The sequence below is a fragment of the Mus pahari genome, chromosome 16 (assembly GCF_900095145.1).
Source record: "Mus pahari chromosome 16, PAHARI_EIJ_v1.1, whole genome shotgun sequence".
NCBI lineage: Eukaryota > Metazoa > Chordata > Mammalia > Rodentia > Muridae > Mus > Mus pahari.
The window spans coordinates 24345285-24362272 of record NC_034605.1 but is presented as its reverse complement, the minus strand read 5'-3'; the positions used below and the strand labels follow the sequence as shown (position 1 = coordinate 24362272).

At 42.4% G+C, this 16988-nt stretch overlaps 1 protein-coding gene across 1 annotated transcript in view; it reads right to left on the bottom strand.

Moving 5' to 3' along the window:
• Positions 1-1550: 1550 nt before the first annotated feature.
• Positions 1551-16988, bottom strand: part of Aoah (acyloxyacyl hydrolase) — a 196458-nt gene continuing 181020 nt past the window's right edge. The window contains exons 19-21 of the mRNA XM_021215760.2: positions 16370-16466; positions 8449-8525; positions 1551-1848 (exon numbers count right to left, since the gene is read on the bottom strand). Of these exons, the coding sequence (XP_021071419.1) occupies positions 1720-1848; positions 8449-8525; positions 16370-16466 (303 nt within the window). The 3' untranslated portion in view covers positions 1551-1719. The remainder of the gene's footprint in view (positions 1849-8448; positions 8526-16369; positions 16467-16988) is intronic.

Genomic DNA, 16988 nt, shown 5'->3' with positions numbered 1-16988 from the left:
AAGCCCTTTTGAGGGCATGCCCCTGATGACCTCGTACTTTGCACTAACCTTGCTCTCTTAATTGTTTCTGTGCCTCTCAGGAGAACCAAGCTGTGAGCCAAGCCTATAATACATGGCCTTTGTGAGGCTTTCAAGATCAAAGCCACAGCTCTTGGAATACCTAATCTAATGTGAGAACTGTACAAAGAGTTCTTAGACTGCATTGTTAGGAAATAAGCAGTTGTTTTTTCTTTTTAAAAAGATAACTTTGATCTGTGGTTGAATGAGTCCAAAGTTGTTGAAGCTATAAACATTGTGAGTTGATTACTCCAAAGGGACAGTGAGCCTTTAGTAGCTTCGTTCCTAAGGAAATTTGGTGCACAACTGTGACAACAGTCTTGAACATTTACATAACTTCATCCATATTGATTTATGTAGCCTAAAAAGGTTCCCTAAAACTATCAATAGACTGACCCATCACTAGGGAACTATTGGCCATCGATGTATGCTGGGGGAATCGGAGACACTGTCTCCCATTGTATTCCCACTGGTGAGCCCACTAGACTCCAGTGGATAGTTCCAAATCCATGGTTGTGAGCCTGGGTTAAACTCAATGGGTCTCAAAACAAATATAGCAGGCTTGAATATAGGAAAAGCATTTGTAGGGAGGAGGAGAGTTAGATGGAGTTTGAGAGAAGTAGGAGAGCATGGGGGAAGAGAGCAGCCAGATGCAATATATATATGTATATATATATGTGTGTGTGTATATATATATATATATATATATATATATATATATATATATATATATGAACAAACCCATTGGAGAATAATTTAATTAGAAACTGTTAACAAAATCAATAATATAGAAGATACTTTATTTTTTTTGTAAAAAATAACACAAAGTCATTACTATAAAAAAGATAGATTGTGTGGCTAAAGAATAGAATGCAAGAAAAGCTTGTAAAGGAAAGCATCTTAATTTTGATGGAGTTCCTGGGTAGGCATATAATATGTATATGTATATGTATATGTATATGTATATGTATATGTATATGTATATGTATATGTATATGTATATGTATATGTATATGTATATGTATATNTGTATATGTATATGTATATGTATATGTATATGTATATGTATATGTATATGTATATGTATATGTATATGTATATGTATATGTATATGTATATGTATATGATATGGATATGGATATGGATATGGATATACACACACACATTTGATAAAGCTGTTAGTATACTGACTTCTAGGATTACTGGAAAGTGTTCTATTTTTAAGGAGGGCCCATGGAACCTGGATTGTTCCTACCTACAGCCAGTCTGCAGCTATACTAGAAGTCTCTGCTTCCTGAGCCACCTTCAAGTAAACAACAGGGAGAGAGGCTCAATCTGTAGTGCAGACCCTGGTAAGCCCGCTAAGCATCCTGGGGCACTTTACGCTTCTAGAAGCCTCTTCTGGAACTGCTGAAGGGCACAGATACTGCCATGCTTGGAAAGATCCCCAAAGGACTTTCTTAAAGGGTGTTTCAGAGTTGAGCAGAGGAGACTTGCTGTGGGAAGCACAGACATCACATTGCCATTAAGGTCTGTCCCCAACTGGGAGGAAAGTGGTCTGCAGAGAGGCCATTGAAGAAAGTTCTGAGCCTGTGGCACAGCAGCCCTGGAGTGAGTGGGTGGGAACTTTCTCTCCCCCAGTGATGCTCCTTCTGGGGAGACTCAGTGTCCTCCTTGGTCTCCAAACACTTCTTCAATCTGAGAGTTGAATGGATTCTCCTTTCCCAGGACATGAGGCCATTGGAGCTGTATCTTTTCCCAGACACGATTTGCTTGCAGAAGTGAAGCCACCTGCAAGGGAGACAGAGGGACGAGACACTTAATGGCAAGGGATGACGCTCAGGTGCCAGAGGGCTTGCCTAGCACAGAGAAGCCCAAGCTTTGCTCCAAGTGCCACATGACAGATCACTGAGGCACATGGCTAATCCCACCTCTCTAGACATAGCAGCAGGAGGATCAGAAGCTCAAGTTCACCCTTGGGCTACATGATATGTTTGCTGCCAGCCTTGTATACATGAGACCTTGTCAGACAACAACAACACAACACGAAACTCACTATCCTGATTCAGTAATTCTTTATTTCTTAAACTTTTTATCCTATCGATACTAATATTATCTGGGAGAAACAATTTAAAAGACAAGAATTTCCTTTGCCTATGGACTGCAGATACATCATGGAACAAGAGTACGGCAGAGAGAAGCTATTCACCTCACGGCAAACAGGAAGCAAAGAGGAGACTGACCGAGGCCAGGGACACGATGTTTTTATAAAAGCTTACTGTCAGGGACACCATTGCTTCAGCCAGGTTCCATCTCCCAAGGTTTACTTCTCCTCTCACAGTCATGCCATCAACTGGGGAGCCTAGAATTTAACACTAGAGTCTGGGAGGACATTTCCTGGTCAAAGCTCAGCATCTTCCACGGTAGGAAGACCTGAGGACCATTCCTGAGTTCCCTGCTTCCATCTCTGTGCATCCAATCCCTTCCCCTGAGGTGGGTGGGGCCTATCACCTTGTCCTAATCATTATAGTGGTGATGAACAGATGTCACTTTAATGATTGTGTCTCCTAAAACAGAACTTGGTCTTGCTGGTCTGATGTTATAAGCAGTGAGCTGATGCTAACTCCCAGCTAAAGTCCAGTAAGAAGCTGGGTGCTCAGTCCTCCTACCCCAAATCTGTCAACTCAGGTGGGTGTGATGCTGTTTCTTCTGGATTTGTCTCTGGATGATCCCAGAGCCTGGGTAACGCACCTTGATTGTAGTCTGTGGCATCCTAAGGACAGGACCAGGTCAGGCTATGACTATCAAAAACTTCAAAGTAACATGTCCATCCTTTTAAGTTGCTAGACTTGTGAATTAGAAACATAATAAGCACATGTTCTCAAAAAACCCACTCCTGTACTCCAGGAGACAGGTAACAATTCCTTCTGGTGGCCTAAGGCCTGGGTGCTAATGGATAGAGGAAGCCTTCCCTGGAAGAGCTCCTGGTTAGGCCAGGAGCCAGACAAGTAGAGTGACCTCACACCCGGAGGGCTGTGAGGGAGATGCATAAGCCAAAAGGGAGGAAATACCAACTTTGCATGGAAGCGAAAGTACAGGCCCTCTTGGGAGAAGCTGAACTTTTAAGGGTAGGTTCAGGATGTTTCTTGGGGAAGCTGTGCACTGGGCAGAGGCTAAGGTGCATACAGATGACCCATAGCATATGGGAAGGGAAGGAAAACGATGTGGTCTGGGAGCTACAGGCACCCAGAAAATGAGGGTGGACAGGGAGGGTGCTAGGGCTTGGATCCTGAAGACACCGGCTGTGCATCGCTTGGCTGGAATCCAATCAGGATGAGCTGGCCCCCTCTGCCAAATGCCACTTTCTTGGCTTTTGTAGCTTTGTCCTGGATTTGCTTTGTCCCCAGTGGTTGCAGGAAGCTAGTCTTGGTTGTCCAGTTCTTTGCCATCCCCTGTGCAATGGATGAGGAGGCTTTTCCTAGGCAGATGATGCAAGAAAGGCCTGGCTGGTCATTGGACCAAATGACTATATCTCAACAGCAGTGTGGAAAATAAGAGAAGTGATTGCTAAGGGACTGGGAGGGGAGCACACGGTGGGATGGGAGGGACACTGCCCTCATGGCAGTTCACCATGCCACTTGACACTGCTGTGTCACATTGGGTAGCTTTTTGGCACTCTGGGGCCAAATTACACCATAAGTAGGAGAGAGTCAATGATCAAAGCTCTCTCTGGGTCTAAACTGTGTGTAATATTTTAGTAATTGTTAGATAAAAAACCAAAGCCATTGGAGTCACTGCATTAATCAGCCCTAGAATGTTTTATGAAGTACCAGAGCCTCCTGATGTGGACCTAAAATGTTTCCATCCAATCAGACTTTTACTTTGAGCTACTGAGGTTCACACTCAATATCACCTTGTACGTGCCAAATAAACACTATATCATGTGCCCACCCCAGCCATGCATCCAATCAAGTGTGTGATCACTTTGTTTCTTATTGACTTTTAGGTAAGCATACATACTTGGGTTCCTCATGAAATTTTACATGCACATTTCATTCACATATTGATCCCTCCCTCTCCCTGAAAAGATACCCTTCTTCTGCATGTGAATAAGAACATAGGAGGTCTCCCATTTTCCTTTCCATATCCTTTCTTGTCTCCCCCCACCCCAGTTAGGTGCTATCCTTCTCCATATAGACCCCTTTCTATTTTCAGCATATACATATATATTTAAATCTAAATTATGCAAATGGTAGGAAATGTGATATTTCTCCTCATGTGTATCACACATATTTCCCTTAACACGATGGCCTACAATCACCCCACTTTTCTATGGATGTAATTTCATTCTTCTTTTTTGGTTGAACAAAACCCCATTGAGGACAGTAACACTTCTTCATCTGTTCTTTTGTGGCATCTAGGTTGCCTCCATATATTGGCCATTGTGAACAAGGCTGCAGTAAACATGAGTGTGCAACATGAGTGTGCAAGTCTCTGTCTTGTGCTGACTCAGAATCCTTCAGGTGTGCTCCAAGAATTGTACAGCTGGATCACAGGGTAGCCTTAGTCCCATGAGGAACCTCCATATTGATTTCCTCACTGACTATATTAGCTTATGTCCCCATAAGTATGCGATCTTGATAATATCCATACAACATATTACATAAAGCATATACATGAACTGTATGCACACAGCACACACATCATCTGTCCATACAGCACACATCTACTGACATGTCACACACGTTCTTCTTTGTACTTAATAGCAGGAGCAAGGCTCAGGATGACCATCAGGCTGGCTGCAACACTCTCTCATGAAAGACTCAGGCTGTCTTTGAGGACGGCGCCTGGTCTTCTGGCTTCTTTTCCTGACACTCCTCAATAAAGGTCGCTGCTTCCAGGTCTGTGGAAACCTACTGGTGTGGTTTTATTTTATTTTATCTTTTTAACTTTCAACCTGACACATTTAAATTGTCTTTTTAATGATTATGTGGAAACAAGGCCTTTGTGGGCATTTATTTCCCTGACATTAATAAGAGAAGAGATAGGGGCGAAGGAAGGAAGAGGAACGTGGAAATGAATGAGCTCAGATTTGAGCTTGTGGTGACTGGTTTGAAAGCAACTAATTGGCTGTCACTCTAACAGAGATTAATGTATTTATGAGTATGCACTGCTGAAATACTGTGTCTACAATGAGATTGGCATGTCAATATGCTAGAGAATTGCGAGGAAATTACCTACTATATTCATTCATTCATTCATTCATTCATTCATTCATTCATTCATTCATTCATTCATTCATTCATTTACTCACTCGATTCTCTTTGCTGAGTACCCTCTGCATGTGTCTCCTCTATCCATTGTCTGTTACCACTCCTGTGATGCACCACCACACAGGGAGCCACATAGTTATCTTTCACTTTCTTTATTCCCAGCCAGTTGCTTCTTAAACATACTGAGTCTTTGTCTCTCTTCACAGTTTAAAATATTAAGCCAGTATCTTGTCATTCCAGGACAAAAAAAAAAATTTAACAGAAAAATAGAATAAAAATTATTTGTAATTAGAATGGAGGAATCTTTTCCTAACATTGGGTATTGGTCTTTTTAGATTTCACACACACACACACACACACACACACACACACACACACACACACACACTCACACTCACATGCACACTCTCTGAATGTGTAGCTTTAGGAGGCCAGCGGTGGTGGCTTTGATCAGATATCAGTACCAGCTCAGCAAATGAGCCTGTTTCAGCCACGAGATTTTGAATAAAGTAGTAAGAATGGAAGACCTCACAAAACCCTCATGTTTTCTTGGCAGTGATGGCGCTAGACTCAAGTCATGAGCAGTAAGGACACCACTTCACTGACTCCTTGCCTCTGTGCCATTGCAAGGCCTTGACTGTCCAGAGGCCAGTCATCCGCCTTATGGGCACGACTGCGTGTGGATGGCTGTTTGTGTAGCTGGCTCCTACTCCAAGGTAAAGCATGTCTGAAGGTCCTCAGACCTTTGCCTGTGCTATTTCCTATGCTCAAAACACTTCCTTCAGCGCTTCCCTGCCTCTTCCACTTTCTTGGTGACACTTTTAGTGTCTTAGTTCTGTTATCTCATCCTCCAGAAATCCTTTCCTAGTATCATCTTCTGCCATCTTCCTGTCTCTCACCCCTCCATGAAAGCATTCTTGTTTACACACTTGGAGACAGTTACCACATTATATTTAATCATCCGTTTCTTCATCTCTTTCCTGTTGAATGAGTAGGTACTCAACACATAAATTGAACTTTTCAGTTCAACATGTGTGATTGGTAGAGGTAGGAGCGTCTAAGCATGGTGTCCCACTGATGCCCGCTTTAGACATGGCTAAATCATGCTCATGCACCCATCACTCATGCCACTGTGGAACAAACCCAACAGGAATCCTATGTTAAGACTATGGGACATACTGTGCTGTAGGACTCTTTTCATTAGCTAACTTTATGTAAAGCAGATGTAGGACAGGATCGGCTTCTGGATAGGCTCTCAACTTGATAGATATTGAACCGAACCCTAAAATTATTTTAAGAGTCAAACAGAGACAGGTTGATATTTGATACAGCAAATGAGTATGGCCCGAAAGGACTAAGGAAAGTTATCTTTGAGCTTTGAGCATCTTCTTTGGGTTTGACTTTAGGTGCCGCCATAGCTGACCCCCTTTTCATATCTTCATCCTCGGTAGACTCAGAACTCTGTTGTGCCAAGGAAATCCTACCTCAGTGAGAGCAAGTATCCTATATGACTTTAGTTCTAACTAAGTGGGGATTGATGCAGGGAGGATATTTGATCCCAGAAGCCTGAGGATACAGTGAGTTCTCATCTCTAAGAAAAGGCAGTGGAGCCTCACATTATTCTAAAAAGAAGGAAAGAAAGAAAGAAAGAAAGAAAGAAAGAAAGAAAGAAAGAAAGAAAGAAAGAAAGAAAGAAATAGAAAAGAAAACATACCATTTCGGTGGAGCCAGATCTCAATAACTAGTTTATAGTCAATAATTCGATGAGCTACTCATCCATTTGATCCACAGAACTTAAAATATTCTGAGTGCATTACTATTTTTTTAAATTGGTTGTTTTGGATAGTGAAGTGGATATTTAATCTTCTTCAAGTTTACAATGAGTTGAGATCATCACTGCCGTTCATCCATTAGGCAGCACTGCCCCTCCTTTATTCTTTCCTTTTGAGGTAATTCTTCACCATGCCCATGAACAGTTGCTGAGCCCAAGGCTGGGTCAAATTCTTACGGGCATGCTGGCTCTTCCTGTACTCAGCCAGGGGGTGGGGGCCTTGTCCTTGCAGTAGCATTCTGGCCAAAGCTGGGTCAGGATGCCTGTGGTGACAGAGGACTGCCTGAGGCAAATGGCCAACCCTCCCTGTGGGGGAACCTGCTTTCAGGAGTTTCAAATGGCACAAGAACTCCCCCCATACTTTCTTCTCTTTTTAAAATAGAAATGTCGCAAGGTGTCAAGTACATGGGGCAGATAAAAGTGGAGCTTCTATGGCTGAAGGCAGGATAATAGGAGGGGAGTGGGACATGCATTACTGAGCCCCAGCCCTGAGCTCCTGTGTGTTGTATGGAAGCCACACCGCGGCCATTTGGAATCATTGGTCCTTCTTGGAATCTGAGAGGAGGAAAGGCTCTTACTGCAGAACCTTGTGAAAAGCATTGTTCTCTCACAGTATTCTTTTTAGAGACATCCACACTGTTTTCCATACATTCCACTTTCAGGAATCCTTGCAATTATTACTATTTTAAATATAATATATATTTTATTATTTTTTAAAAAATTTATACATGTATGTGATGTATTTTGATCATATCTTGCAATCACTAATTTTTCTAGGTATTGACTTTTTTAATGGAAGGCATGGATGATGGCTCATTTCTAATTGGCCACTAGAGAACCCAGAGCAGGTTTTGCAGGTCTTCTGGGACAGTTTCTCAGGACTGTCCTGCACATAGTCTATCAATTGTAGAAACCACATCAAAAAAATTTTTTTTTGATTTTTTGAGCCAGGGTTTATCTGTATAGCCCTAGAACTCCCTTTGAAGACCAGGCTGGCCTCGAACTCAGAAATCCACCTGCCTCTGCCTCCCGAGTGCTGGGATTAAAGGCGTGAGCCACCACCGCCCAGCTCCACATTGAAAATCTTGGTAAATTTTCTTTTATCTTATTTTACCTTCTAATTTTCACATTATTTTATTGGATTTCTATGTTACTTATATGTGTATATTATCCAAAAATCCTTCTGAGAATAAAATAGGACTAAAAAAAAATCCCCATAAAATTGCATACATATATTTTAGAAAACCAAGCAGATCGACTCAGTGATCACTATGTGGTAATACTTACCTCATTGGGGTGGAATCCATCCACAGGTTCAATAAGCTGCCAGGGATGACCACCTCTCTTCTGCCAGTCTTCTATTACTGAAAGGCACATAATTGGAGGATTACTGGTGATGTCGTTATACCAAGGACAAGGAGCTCATGGGATTTCATCAGTATCTCCTGCTTTTTAAATTCTCATGTATGTGTGTTTTGCCTGCATGTGTGTCTATGTACTTGTACTGCATTATCTATGTACAATGGAGACTAGAAGAGTGCATAAGATCAGTGGGATACAAATGGTAGTGAGCTACTATGTGGGTGCTGAAAATTGAACCCTTCTGGAAGAGCAGCCAGTGCTCTTAACCACGGAGCCATCTCTCTAGCAACTCCTAGGCCTTGTTTTATTTCATCATGGCTTCCTCTGAGCTTTGCCTTGGGCTGAGGGCTTTCAGAACAGTAATGATCTACCCATTGTGTGATTTTTTTCTAAGTCAGAAAGGGCGAGTGTGAAACGTGCTGGGTGAAGGAGGCTTGCACAGCAGGGATGGCAGGAGAAATCAAGGGAGCAGTAAAATCTGCAACAACAATTTAGGTCCATCTGATCTTTTCCTCATCTGGGGGCACAGGCCTCTTTCAGACGCGAGGATGACATTTTGCTAACATCTCCTTTCACAGGCTGCCATTTGCAGACACTGCCTACGTGTGTCAAGCAATCACCTCGAACAATCACACAGCGTGTCAGAAATATAATTGCATAAAATTATCTCAACATTGCATTTAGAGAGAGCATGGCTACAGAGGAAATATTATGAGCCCCAAAGTGACGAAAGTAATAAAACTGTCCGTCAACAGGGATAAGACACTATGCATGTCAGTTCCTCCAAGGCAGCTGTGCAATTAATTCTATGTTGTAATATCACAAAGCCAGTAAAACTTCCTCGTGGAAATTGCAGTCCCTAGAGAGCCTTCATACAGAACCATCGGAGACTTCTGCTCCTGGAGGAACATCTCACTTTCCTAGTGTTCATAGAAGCCAGATGTGTAGCTACGATTCCAATTGTTCTTTATACTCCTTTCTCTAAGTCTCCCCAACCTCAAGGCCAAAGGACTGTGCTATTCTCGGCTCCTTATCTCAGGGAAGAATGGAGACACTGTCTGGTGAGCTCACAGGCATGAGACTGAACCAATCCTCTGTCGTTTTTGTAATTACTGCAGAGATGCCGTCCCCTCTTATTGCTCAACCCTTGTCCCTGAGGTGGCAAATAATGTTCTCCTTGTCAGAGTTCAGGGGTGGAAATGTCATACTGATAGTCCCCTAGCTTAGTCCTGAGCAGTGTGATGCTAGCTGGCTCTTTCTCTTTTTGTATGTTTTGAGGTGGCCTTCACACTTGCTAGATCTCCAAGAATGGCCTTGAACTCCTGATCCTCCCACTCTTACATCCCAAGTACTAGCCTATTTCCCACCTGCCTAGGTTGCTTGGGATCTTTTAGAGTGTGTTCCTGGGCTTCCCTGGTAGTTGATAGAAGAAGCCACTGTTGGTAAGTTACATTTGCATTTCTTCCAAGACTCGAAATGAGCTGGCCACTATGCTGTTGTGACATGGTGTATTGCCCATATAGAAACCCAAATCAATTTCTACTGCTACAGAAGGGTTCTTTTTTGTTGTTGTTTTTTAAGGAATTGTATAGATTTGTTCTTTCAATGGATAGCTAAGAGCTGCATTGATAAGCAAGCCATACTCAGTTGGGGAGCTCAGTTGGTTCCTTTAAACCAAATTGCACCCCTGCAACCATTTGTTTCCCGCCTGTGGAGTAGCCCCAGAAAGCTGGCCTGCCATTGTTTCTGGTTGCCTGTTCTGGGGGCACAACCTTGGACTCAGGTTTTCTGTTTTAGGTTCAATTCTGCTGCTCTAAATTCCCCTCTGCATGTCATGCTGAGGCTCCTGTGGGCTCCAGGTCACCCTTCCTGACCTCAGGGCTTCTTCTGCCTTCTCAGGGATGCTTCTAGCCCATTTCCCACGCTGCCTGCTCATCTGCTGTGCAATCTACCCATGCTTGTCTCACCCTCTCTGCTTTCCTCTTGTCCAGGAGGGAATGAGCCAGTTTTAATCCCTTTTCTGGGACTTCGTTTTCAATTTTCAAGCATTATATTAATTGTCTATCAAGCCCACCTCTGGCCTGAACATCTAACAAGTTACTTGCAATGAAAGAGCCAGGAATTTGAGGATTTTCTGTAAATGCAGAGCTGAGGTCACCCCTAAGGACCTTTGGGTGTTCTTGATATTTCTATGGCATCCATCTCCTTTCTTCTGGAAATCCCACAGAGGTCTCTAACACAAAGACTGACAAGGAAGGGGTGGGGCAGGGATTCCACCTAGTACAGACTTCAGCCTTAGTCCTTGAGACCTCATAAGTGACATCACTTCCACTCCTTTGTGTTCTTTTGCTCCACTCATATCCCTGAAGCTGTCTCCATTTTTAGATCCAGGTCACTTTCTGCTGTGCAGATATTCATGGAAGAAAGAATAAAGATGATCTCCAACAGGATGTTGGATGGACTGATGTTGGGGTCATTCTCAAGTTCATACACTGAGAGCCTAACCCTGCTGAGACGGATGGTGACAAGCCTTTCCTAGTTAGCTAGGCCATAAAATGCAGCCCTCACAGATGGAATTAGTGACCTCATAAAGGGGTCCTAGGGAGTTGTTGCCCTATGATAGTTCAAAAATCTAGTGGAGGGCTCTCACCAGAACCCAACTGTGTAAGCACTGTGATCTTGGATTTTTATCTTCTAGGACTGAATAAACAAAACTCTGTTGTTTATGGGCCACACTGGCTATGGTACTTTAATATAGTAGCTCAGGAACACTAAGAGATGCTCAGAAATTTATAGGTAGTGTTCATAAGACCAGGTTAGTAATTGAGCTCAACCAAGACTTCAGATGCAGCTGGCAAGAACATTGTAAGAGGTGAATGAGGAAAGTCATGAGTCAGAGGCCTTTTGTGTAGAATAGATGCATCGTGAGCTGTGAACTTGACCCAGATCTCCCAAGCTCATCTTGTGTGCTGGGGTAGGAAGCCTCACACAGCACTTTTTGACTCTCCACATTTGCAGAGAAAGTTGACAAGTTCAGCTAAGATGGTTCCTTCTCCCACTCCTATGTATAATTGATATGTACTAACAAAAACATTTGACCCAAGAATGAAACTAGAACTAAAACTGATAAGAATAATTTTAGTGCAGTTTGTAAACTGGCTCTGAAAGTAAAGTCAACAGATGGACATATGGGTTCCTAATATTTCATTTTTAGTAAGTGTTATTAATGAGTACTTTATGAGTAATAAATCATGCATGTTTCAAGTAAAAACAAAACAAAACAAAACAAAACTTGTACCTTTAGTGGCCAAAAGAAAAATTGATGAAAGAATTGCCATGTTTGGGAGGTCGGGTAATTTTACAATGGAAGACAAATGTGAGTTTGTTAAATAAATGGTTTAAGCCAACATGGGGTTCAGGTGTTAAATAGGCCAGCTTCTCCTATGTAGAGTTTCTTCTAGTGTGCTTTAATCTTGGCACCAAGGTTTAAAATTGTTCTAAAGTATTTCCATTTTGATTTGAATTTTATGTGTACCAGTAACTGCCAAACTTTAGCAGGCAGAGGTAGCCCTGTAGTCAGGAAGGGCCATCTGGAGCCCACAGGATGATAGGCAGAGAGAAATTTAGAGCAGCTGGAATTGAACCCTCAAAGGAGTGAGATGTTGATGGATCTCTTCACAGAACAAACAGACAAAATTCAATTATCAGAATTGGTACCCCTTTTCAAAGTGCACAGAGATGGCCATTCCTTCTTACTCCCTTTGGAGGCTAAGCAATCCTACAGCTGTGGGAGTTATAGAAGGGGAACACAGCAGCGGAGTGTATAGCAGCAAGAGGAGCATATTTGCTAAGCTAAGTTTTGCCATGCAACAGAAATGTAATGTAGGCAGGAAGGGGCTGTTTTCTCCTTGTGGTGTGCTGATGAGGGCACCGGAGTCCAGGGCCCCCCATACATTGGACAGGGGCTTTAGCATCAAGTTGTTACCCCAGACAAGAATTTCTCCTTATCACCATACTCAAGCAGTTCTACACGGAATCAATAGTAATATATTCCTCCCTGCGGGGAAGCTTCGCCGTTCTTCCAAATTCTGTTTCCACTCTGTATTACAGTAGACAACCATGGCAGAGACTAGACTTCAGATGAACTGGTTTGCCATATGAAATAATAGTCAATATTAAAGGAACACGACACCGAGTTACCAATTACGCAGTCAATCCACAGGGGAAACATTGTTTTTCACATAACTATTGTGCTTTCAAAGGTACTTGTTACTACATAGAAGGAGCCACTGGACCTATAAAACTTAAGGGTGGGTGACTCCCAGGCAAGACTATGAGGTTTTATTTGTACCTTGACTATTACTAGACAAAATGGTTCTTTGTGACAATTTCAGGATAAGACTCTACTTTTCCCGGAGAACTGCAACAGCCTACATGGCATTTATTTCTTCCTCAATTGATTTTAGAATGGGAAGCCCCATCAAAGTCAATGCAGCAAATTGGTCTTTTCCATTTGTGTGTGTGTGTGGGGGGGGGGCTAGAAATAAAGACAAGGCTTCTTATTGAACCTAGAGCTCATCAAGTTGTCTTGGCTGTCTGGCTTAAGAGTTTTAGGTGTCTGTCCAGTGGTGGGATTACAGACATATGCCACTGTATGGGGGGGGCGGGGCTAGGGATCTGATCTCAGGGTTTATGTTTGTGTGACTGGCACTTTACCAACACAGCCATCTCCCCAGTCCATCCTATTTTTGTGTTGGAAGAAATAAATTAAGCAACTTGAATGATCTTGGAGCATCTGTTGGGATTTGGTGCATGATATATTTTCTTTATCTGTAAGTCAGAAATCCCAGTCACAGCCATCTTTTCAGGGAACCACTGAAGCAGTGGAGGAAGATTTATAGGACACGTGCTAGCTCTTTCTTTGATGAATAGCAAACTAGCAGATATTTAAAATAGAAATCTACATTCTGATCAGCACCATGAGGTCACTGACTGCTTCTGCAGACATACAGGGGAGGAAACGAAGAGCCTAAGTTTACTACAGCTGGGCTGTCTTTGAAGCCAAGGGCAGCAAGAGGTATGTTTAAGCTGTCTATGTGAAAATGGTCTTATCAGCTAAGTGGCATTTTCCTTCCACAGCTGGGGAGGTGGGGTAGAAAAGAAAAGAATGTTACATGCTCAAGTTGACATTTCTCGTTGGCAAATTTGTTAGTATGTTTAGTAAAGAGCCAATTGGAGAATGAATCAGCAAAAAGACAAACAAAAACTTAAAGAAAAACAAAACAAATGAAAAACCAAACCACCACCACCACCACCAACAACAACAACTCTGGACATCTGGCCATGAGCCGTTGCCTTTTAGTGTTGGACCCAGACTGTCACAGTGGAAAACAAATAGGTCTTGTGCCTGCCTTCAAGTACAGGGACGCTCAGCTACGAATGTTTCTGTCATAACAATGTGACATTGTGTATTTCAGTGTGATGAGAAAAGAGAGCATTCATGGTGCAGAAGACAGCTCTGAAACAGTGTGGTAACATGGTTTTCACAGGACTCCACAGTGTGGGTTTAATAAATGGGTGATAATGAGCTACACCTATACCATATCTTCCTCGGGGAACTTGGGGAAACATTTCCCTAGGTATGAGTGATGTCGGTAGGTGGTTGAACTCTGAAAGAGAATCCTTATGAGGTCGACTGTGTGTGTGTGGTGCTTTACACTCAATGGTAATGGAGCCCAGTGGATGATGCCAGCTAACAAGTCCTTGTTATTCTCCAGTCCTATGATCTGTGTCTGAACTGAAATAAGAACAAGGCTATCAATTTTGGGCTCTTCCTACAGTTGCATGTTACAAGCACTAGGGCTAGATTTCCAGGGTCATAGGCTGCAGTGATTTCTAGGATGGGAGGTTACTCCCAGAGGTGGACCTGGAATAGATGATCCTCCTACCAACTATGATACATGGTAGGATTTCAAGTCTAAAACGTCATAGCTTGACCACAAGACAAAATATTCTAATAGTTCCTGAAAGAGTGTCCCTTTCAGAAGTACACATGAAAGGACATGGTCACTGAATGCTGTGTGAGGTGTTCATGCAGACAGGTCTCAGAACATCGTTCCTCTCCTTCCACTCTCTTCCTTACTATGTCCATTGTAATAAAATGTATTAAATCTCAGCCGGAGGTTTCTACACCACCTTAGCTATTTAAGGTCCTAGATGAAGGACACACACAACTTTTATATTTACAGTAAGCCTTAAACAACATAAGAGCTGGGCAGATACTATCCTCTATGTTGTTAGAATCTACTTTCCTATTTATAATCCGAGTTATTACTTACTATGTTTCATCTGGACTGCTCTTAACTCCAGTTGGGCAGCCCTCAGGGCCACATTCTGTTGACTCCTAACCCGTGGTGGCTTCTCCTTCCTCCTCCTGCACTCTTCTTTTCCCTCCTGGTTCCCACCCACACACCTGTAAATAACCCTAATGAAATCATTGCACCCCACACAGACACAGAGACGTGAAAGTAAAGGGGGGGCTAGCAGGAAAATGGAAGAGTATTAATCGGGTGTGGGAAGAGGACGAGAGGCAGTATCACGAGGTGAATATGACTGAAATATATCATGTGCATGTTTGAAATGTCATAATGAGACAATTATTATGTATAATTAATATATGCTAATAAGAATATTTAAAAAGGAATCCCCTCTTGGAGGTTTGGAACCAGAGAGGTTAGAGATACCCAGCAAATTGCCTGCAGCACCAAAGATAATAAATGGCAGTTGTAGAAATAACTCTGGACAATAAAAACATGTCCCGCATGGATGTTAGACATTATTAGATTTTTAATAACTTTACTCACATTCAAGGATGGGAATGATCAAAGATCACTTGGTGGTGCATTTGTTTATACCGAGAATTCATTAATCAGTCTTTAACTCTGCATTTTAATGAGAGGCTATTTATCAAAAATGTCTCTCCCCATGAGAGAGATGTGTGTCATGTAGGCAGGAGATCTAGTAAAGGCGGATCAGCCTTGTTGAAAGGATGCTCAGAGCTGAAGTATTAGAGTCTGTAACGCAAAATGTGTCAGCTAATGTAATATTCAATAATTCATGATGGCCATCTGCCCCATTCCAGATGCCTGGGCTGGGGGGCGGGGCTGGGAGCGAGGGACAGAGATGAGGAATATTCCCTCTGCTGCACACACTGAAGCATTTCATTAGCATCATCTCAGCTGGCAGTCGGGCAACAGGGGTTTTTCTCATGTAGAATAATGGCTTAACAATGAAAATGAATCTTGGGAGGGTTACAATCAATAAGTAGGGTTTTCTTTCAGAGAGTCAAGATGTAAAGGATAAATCAGTGGCTCTGGTTAGCAAGCCGGAGTTTGTATGGCTTCTTGTCAGTGACTCCCTTGTCTGCAGAGTATGCTCTAAAAGAAAAAAAAATGTTTTTTCCCAGAAAGTTGGGACCTGGGTTTACTTTTCAAATAGCATTTCTTTACATTTTGCTCCTCCCTAAGAGATTTTGGTTAGAGATCTAGGCCTGTTCAAGATAGTCCAGCACTCCACCAGAGGAGGCGTGGCCCCACTCCTCCCTTTGGTCACTTTTAGTTTTAGCATACACAGAAACAAGGCGACAGTTGGTTCAGAGACTTGACAGAGATGGCGAAGTGAGGCAGTGACGTTGAGTCTCAACGTGTGTTTTTGCCTTTTCTCAATGCTGAGAGTTATGTCAGAGAGTGAACCTCTCTAGTCTGTCCAATGTGCTTTGTAACACAGCCCCCCCCACCCCCCCAGCTGCTGTGCTTGCCTACTGTCAAGACAAAAACAAGACACTTACTTTCATGGAAGGCAAAATCCATGTAGAAAAGATCGAAGTTTGCAAATGTCTCGGTGGTTGCAATTTTTTTCAGTGTATTGGAGAGTTGTTCTGCTCTCTAAATGCAAGGGAAACAGGGAATTCCATGAAACCTCAACTTTGACTTTCATGAGACAATTCAGGCAGAAAAAGAAATCCATCTTCCACACACCACTCCACTGTGCTATCTATAAGCTATCAGTGGGAACAGCTCTGCACCTTACAGTGTATTCATGTGCAAATGACCAATGAACACGAAAAAAAATGTTACTATTAGTATGAGTCAAACTAGTATAAATTAAAGTAATAAGAACCTACTTTTCCTGCATGGGTTTGACAAAGATGAGGCAAATAACCTTGATATTACCAATGTCAGAGGCTGGATGAATGAAAACATTGGTTGGTTTCATTATTTAGACAACAGCTTGGCAATATGAACCAAAGCCTTGCATGACCAGTATGTCTTACAGCAGTCTGTATATAGGAAATACAGATGACACAAAACATACATCTTGATATTCATCCTGGTGAAGAATTGGAAACTACCATGTATCTAACTACACAGAAGGATGGAATAAATCACTCCACATTCATATGCTGG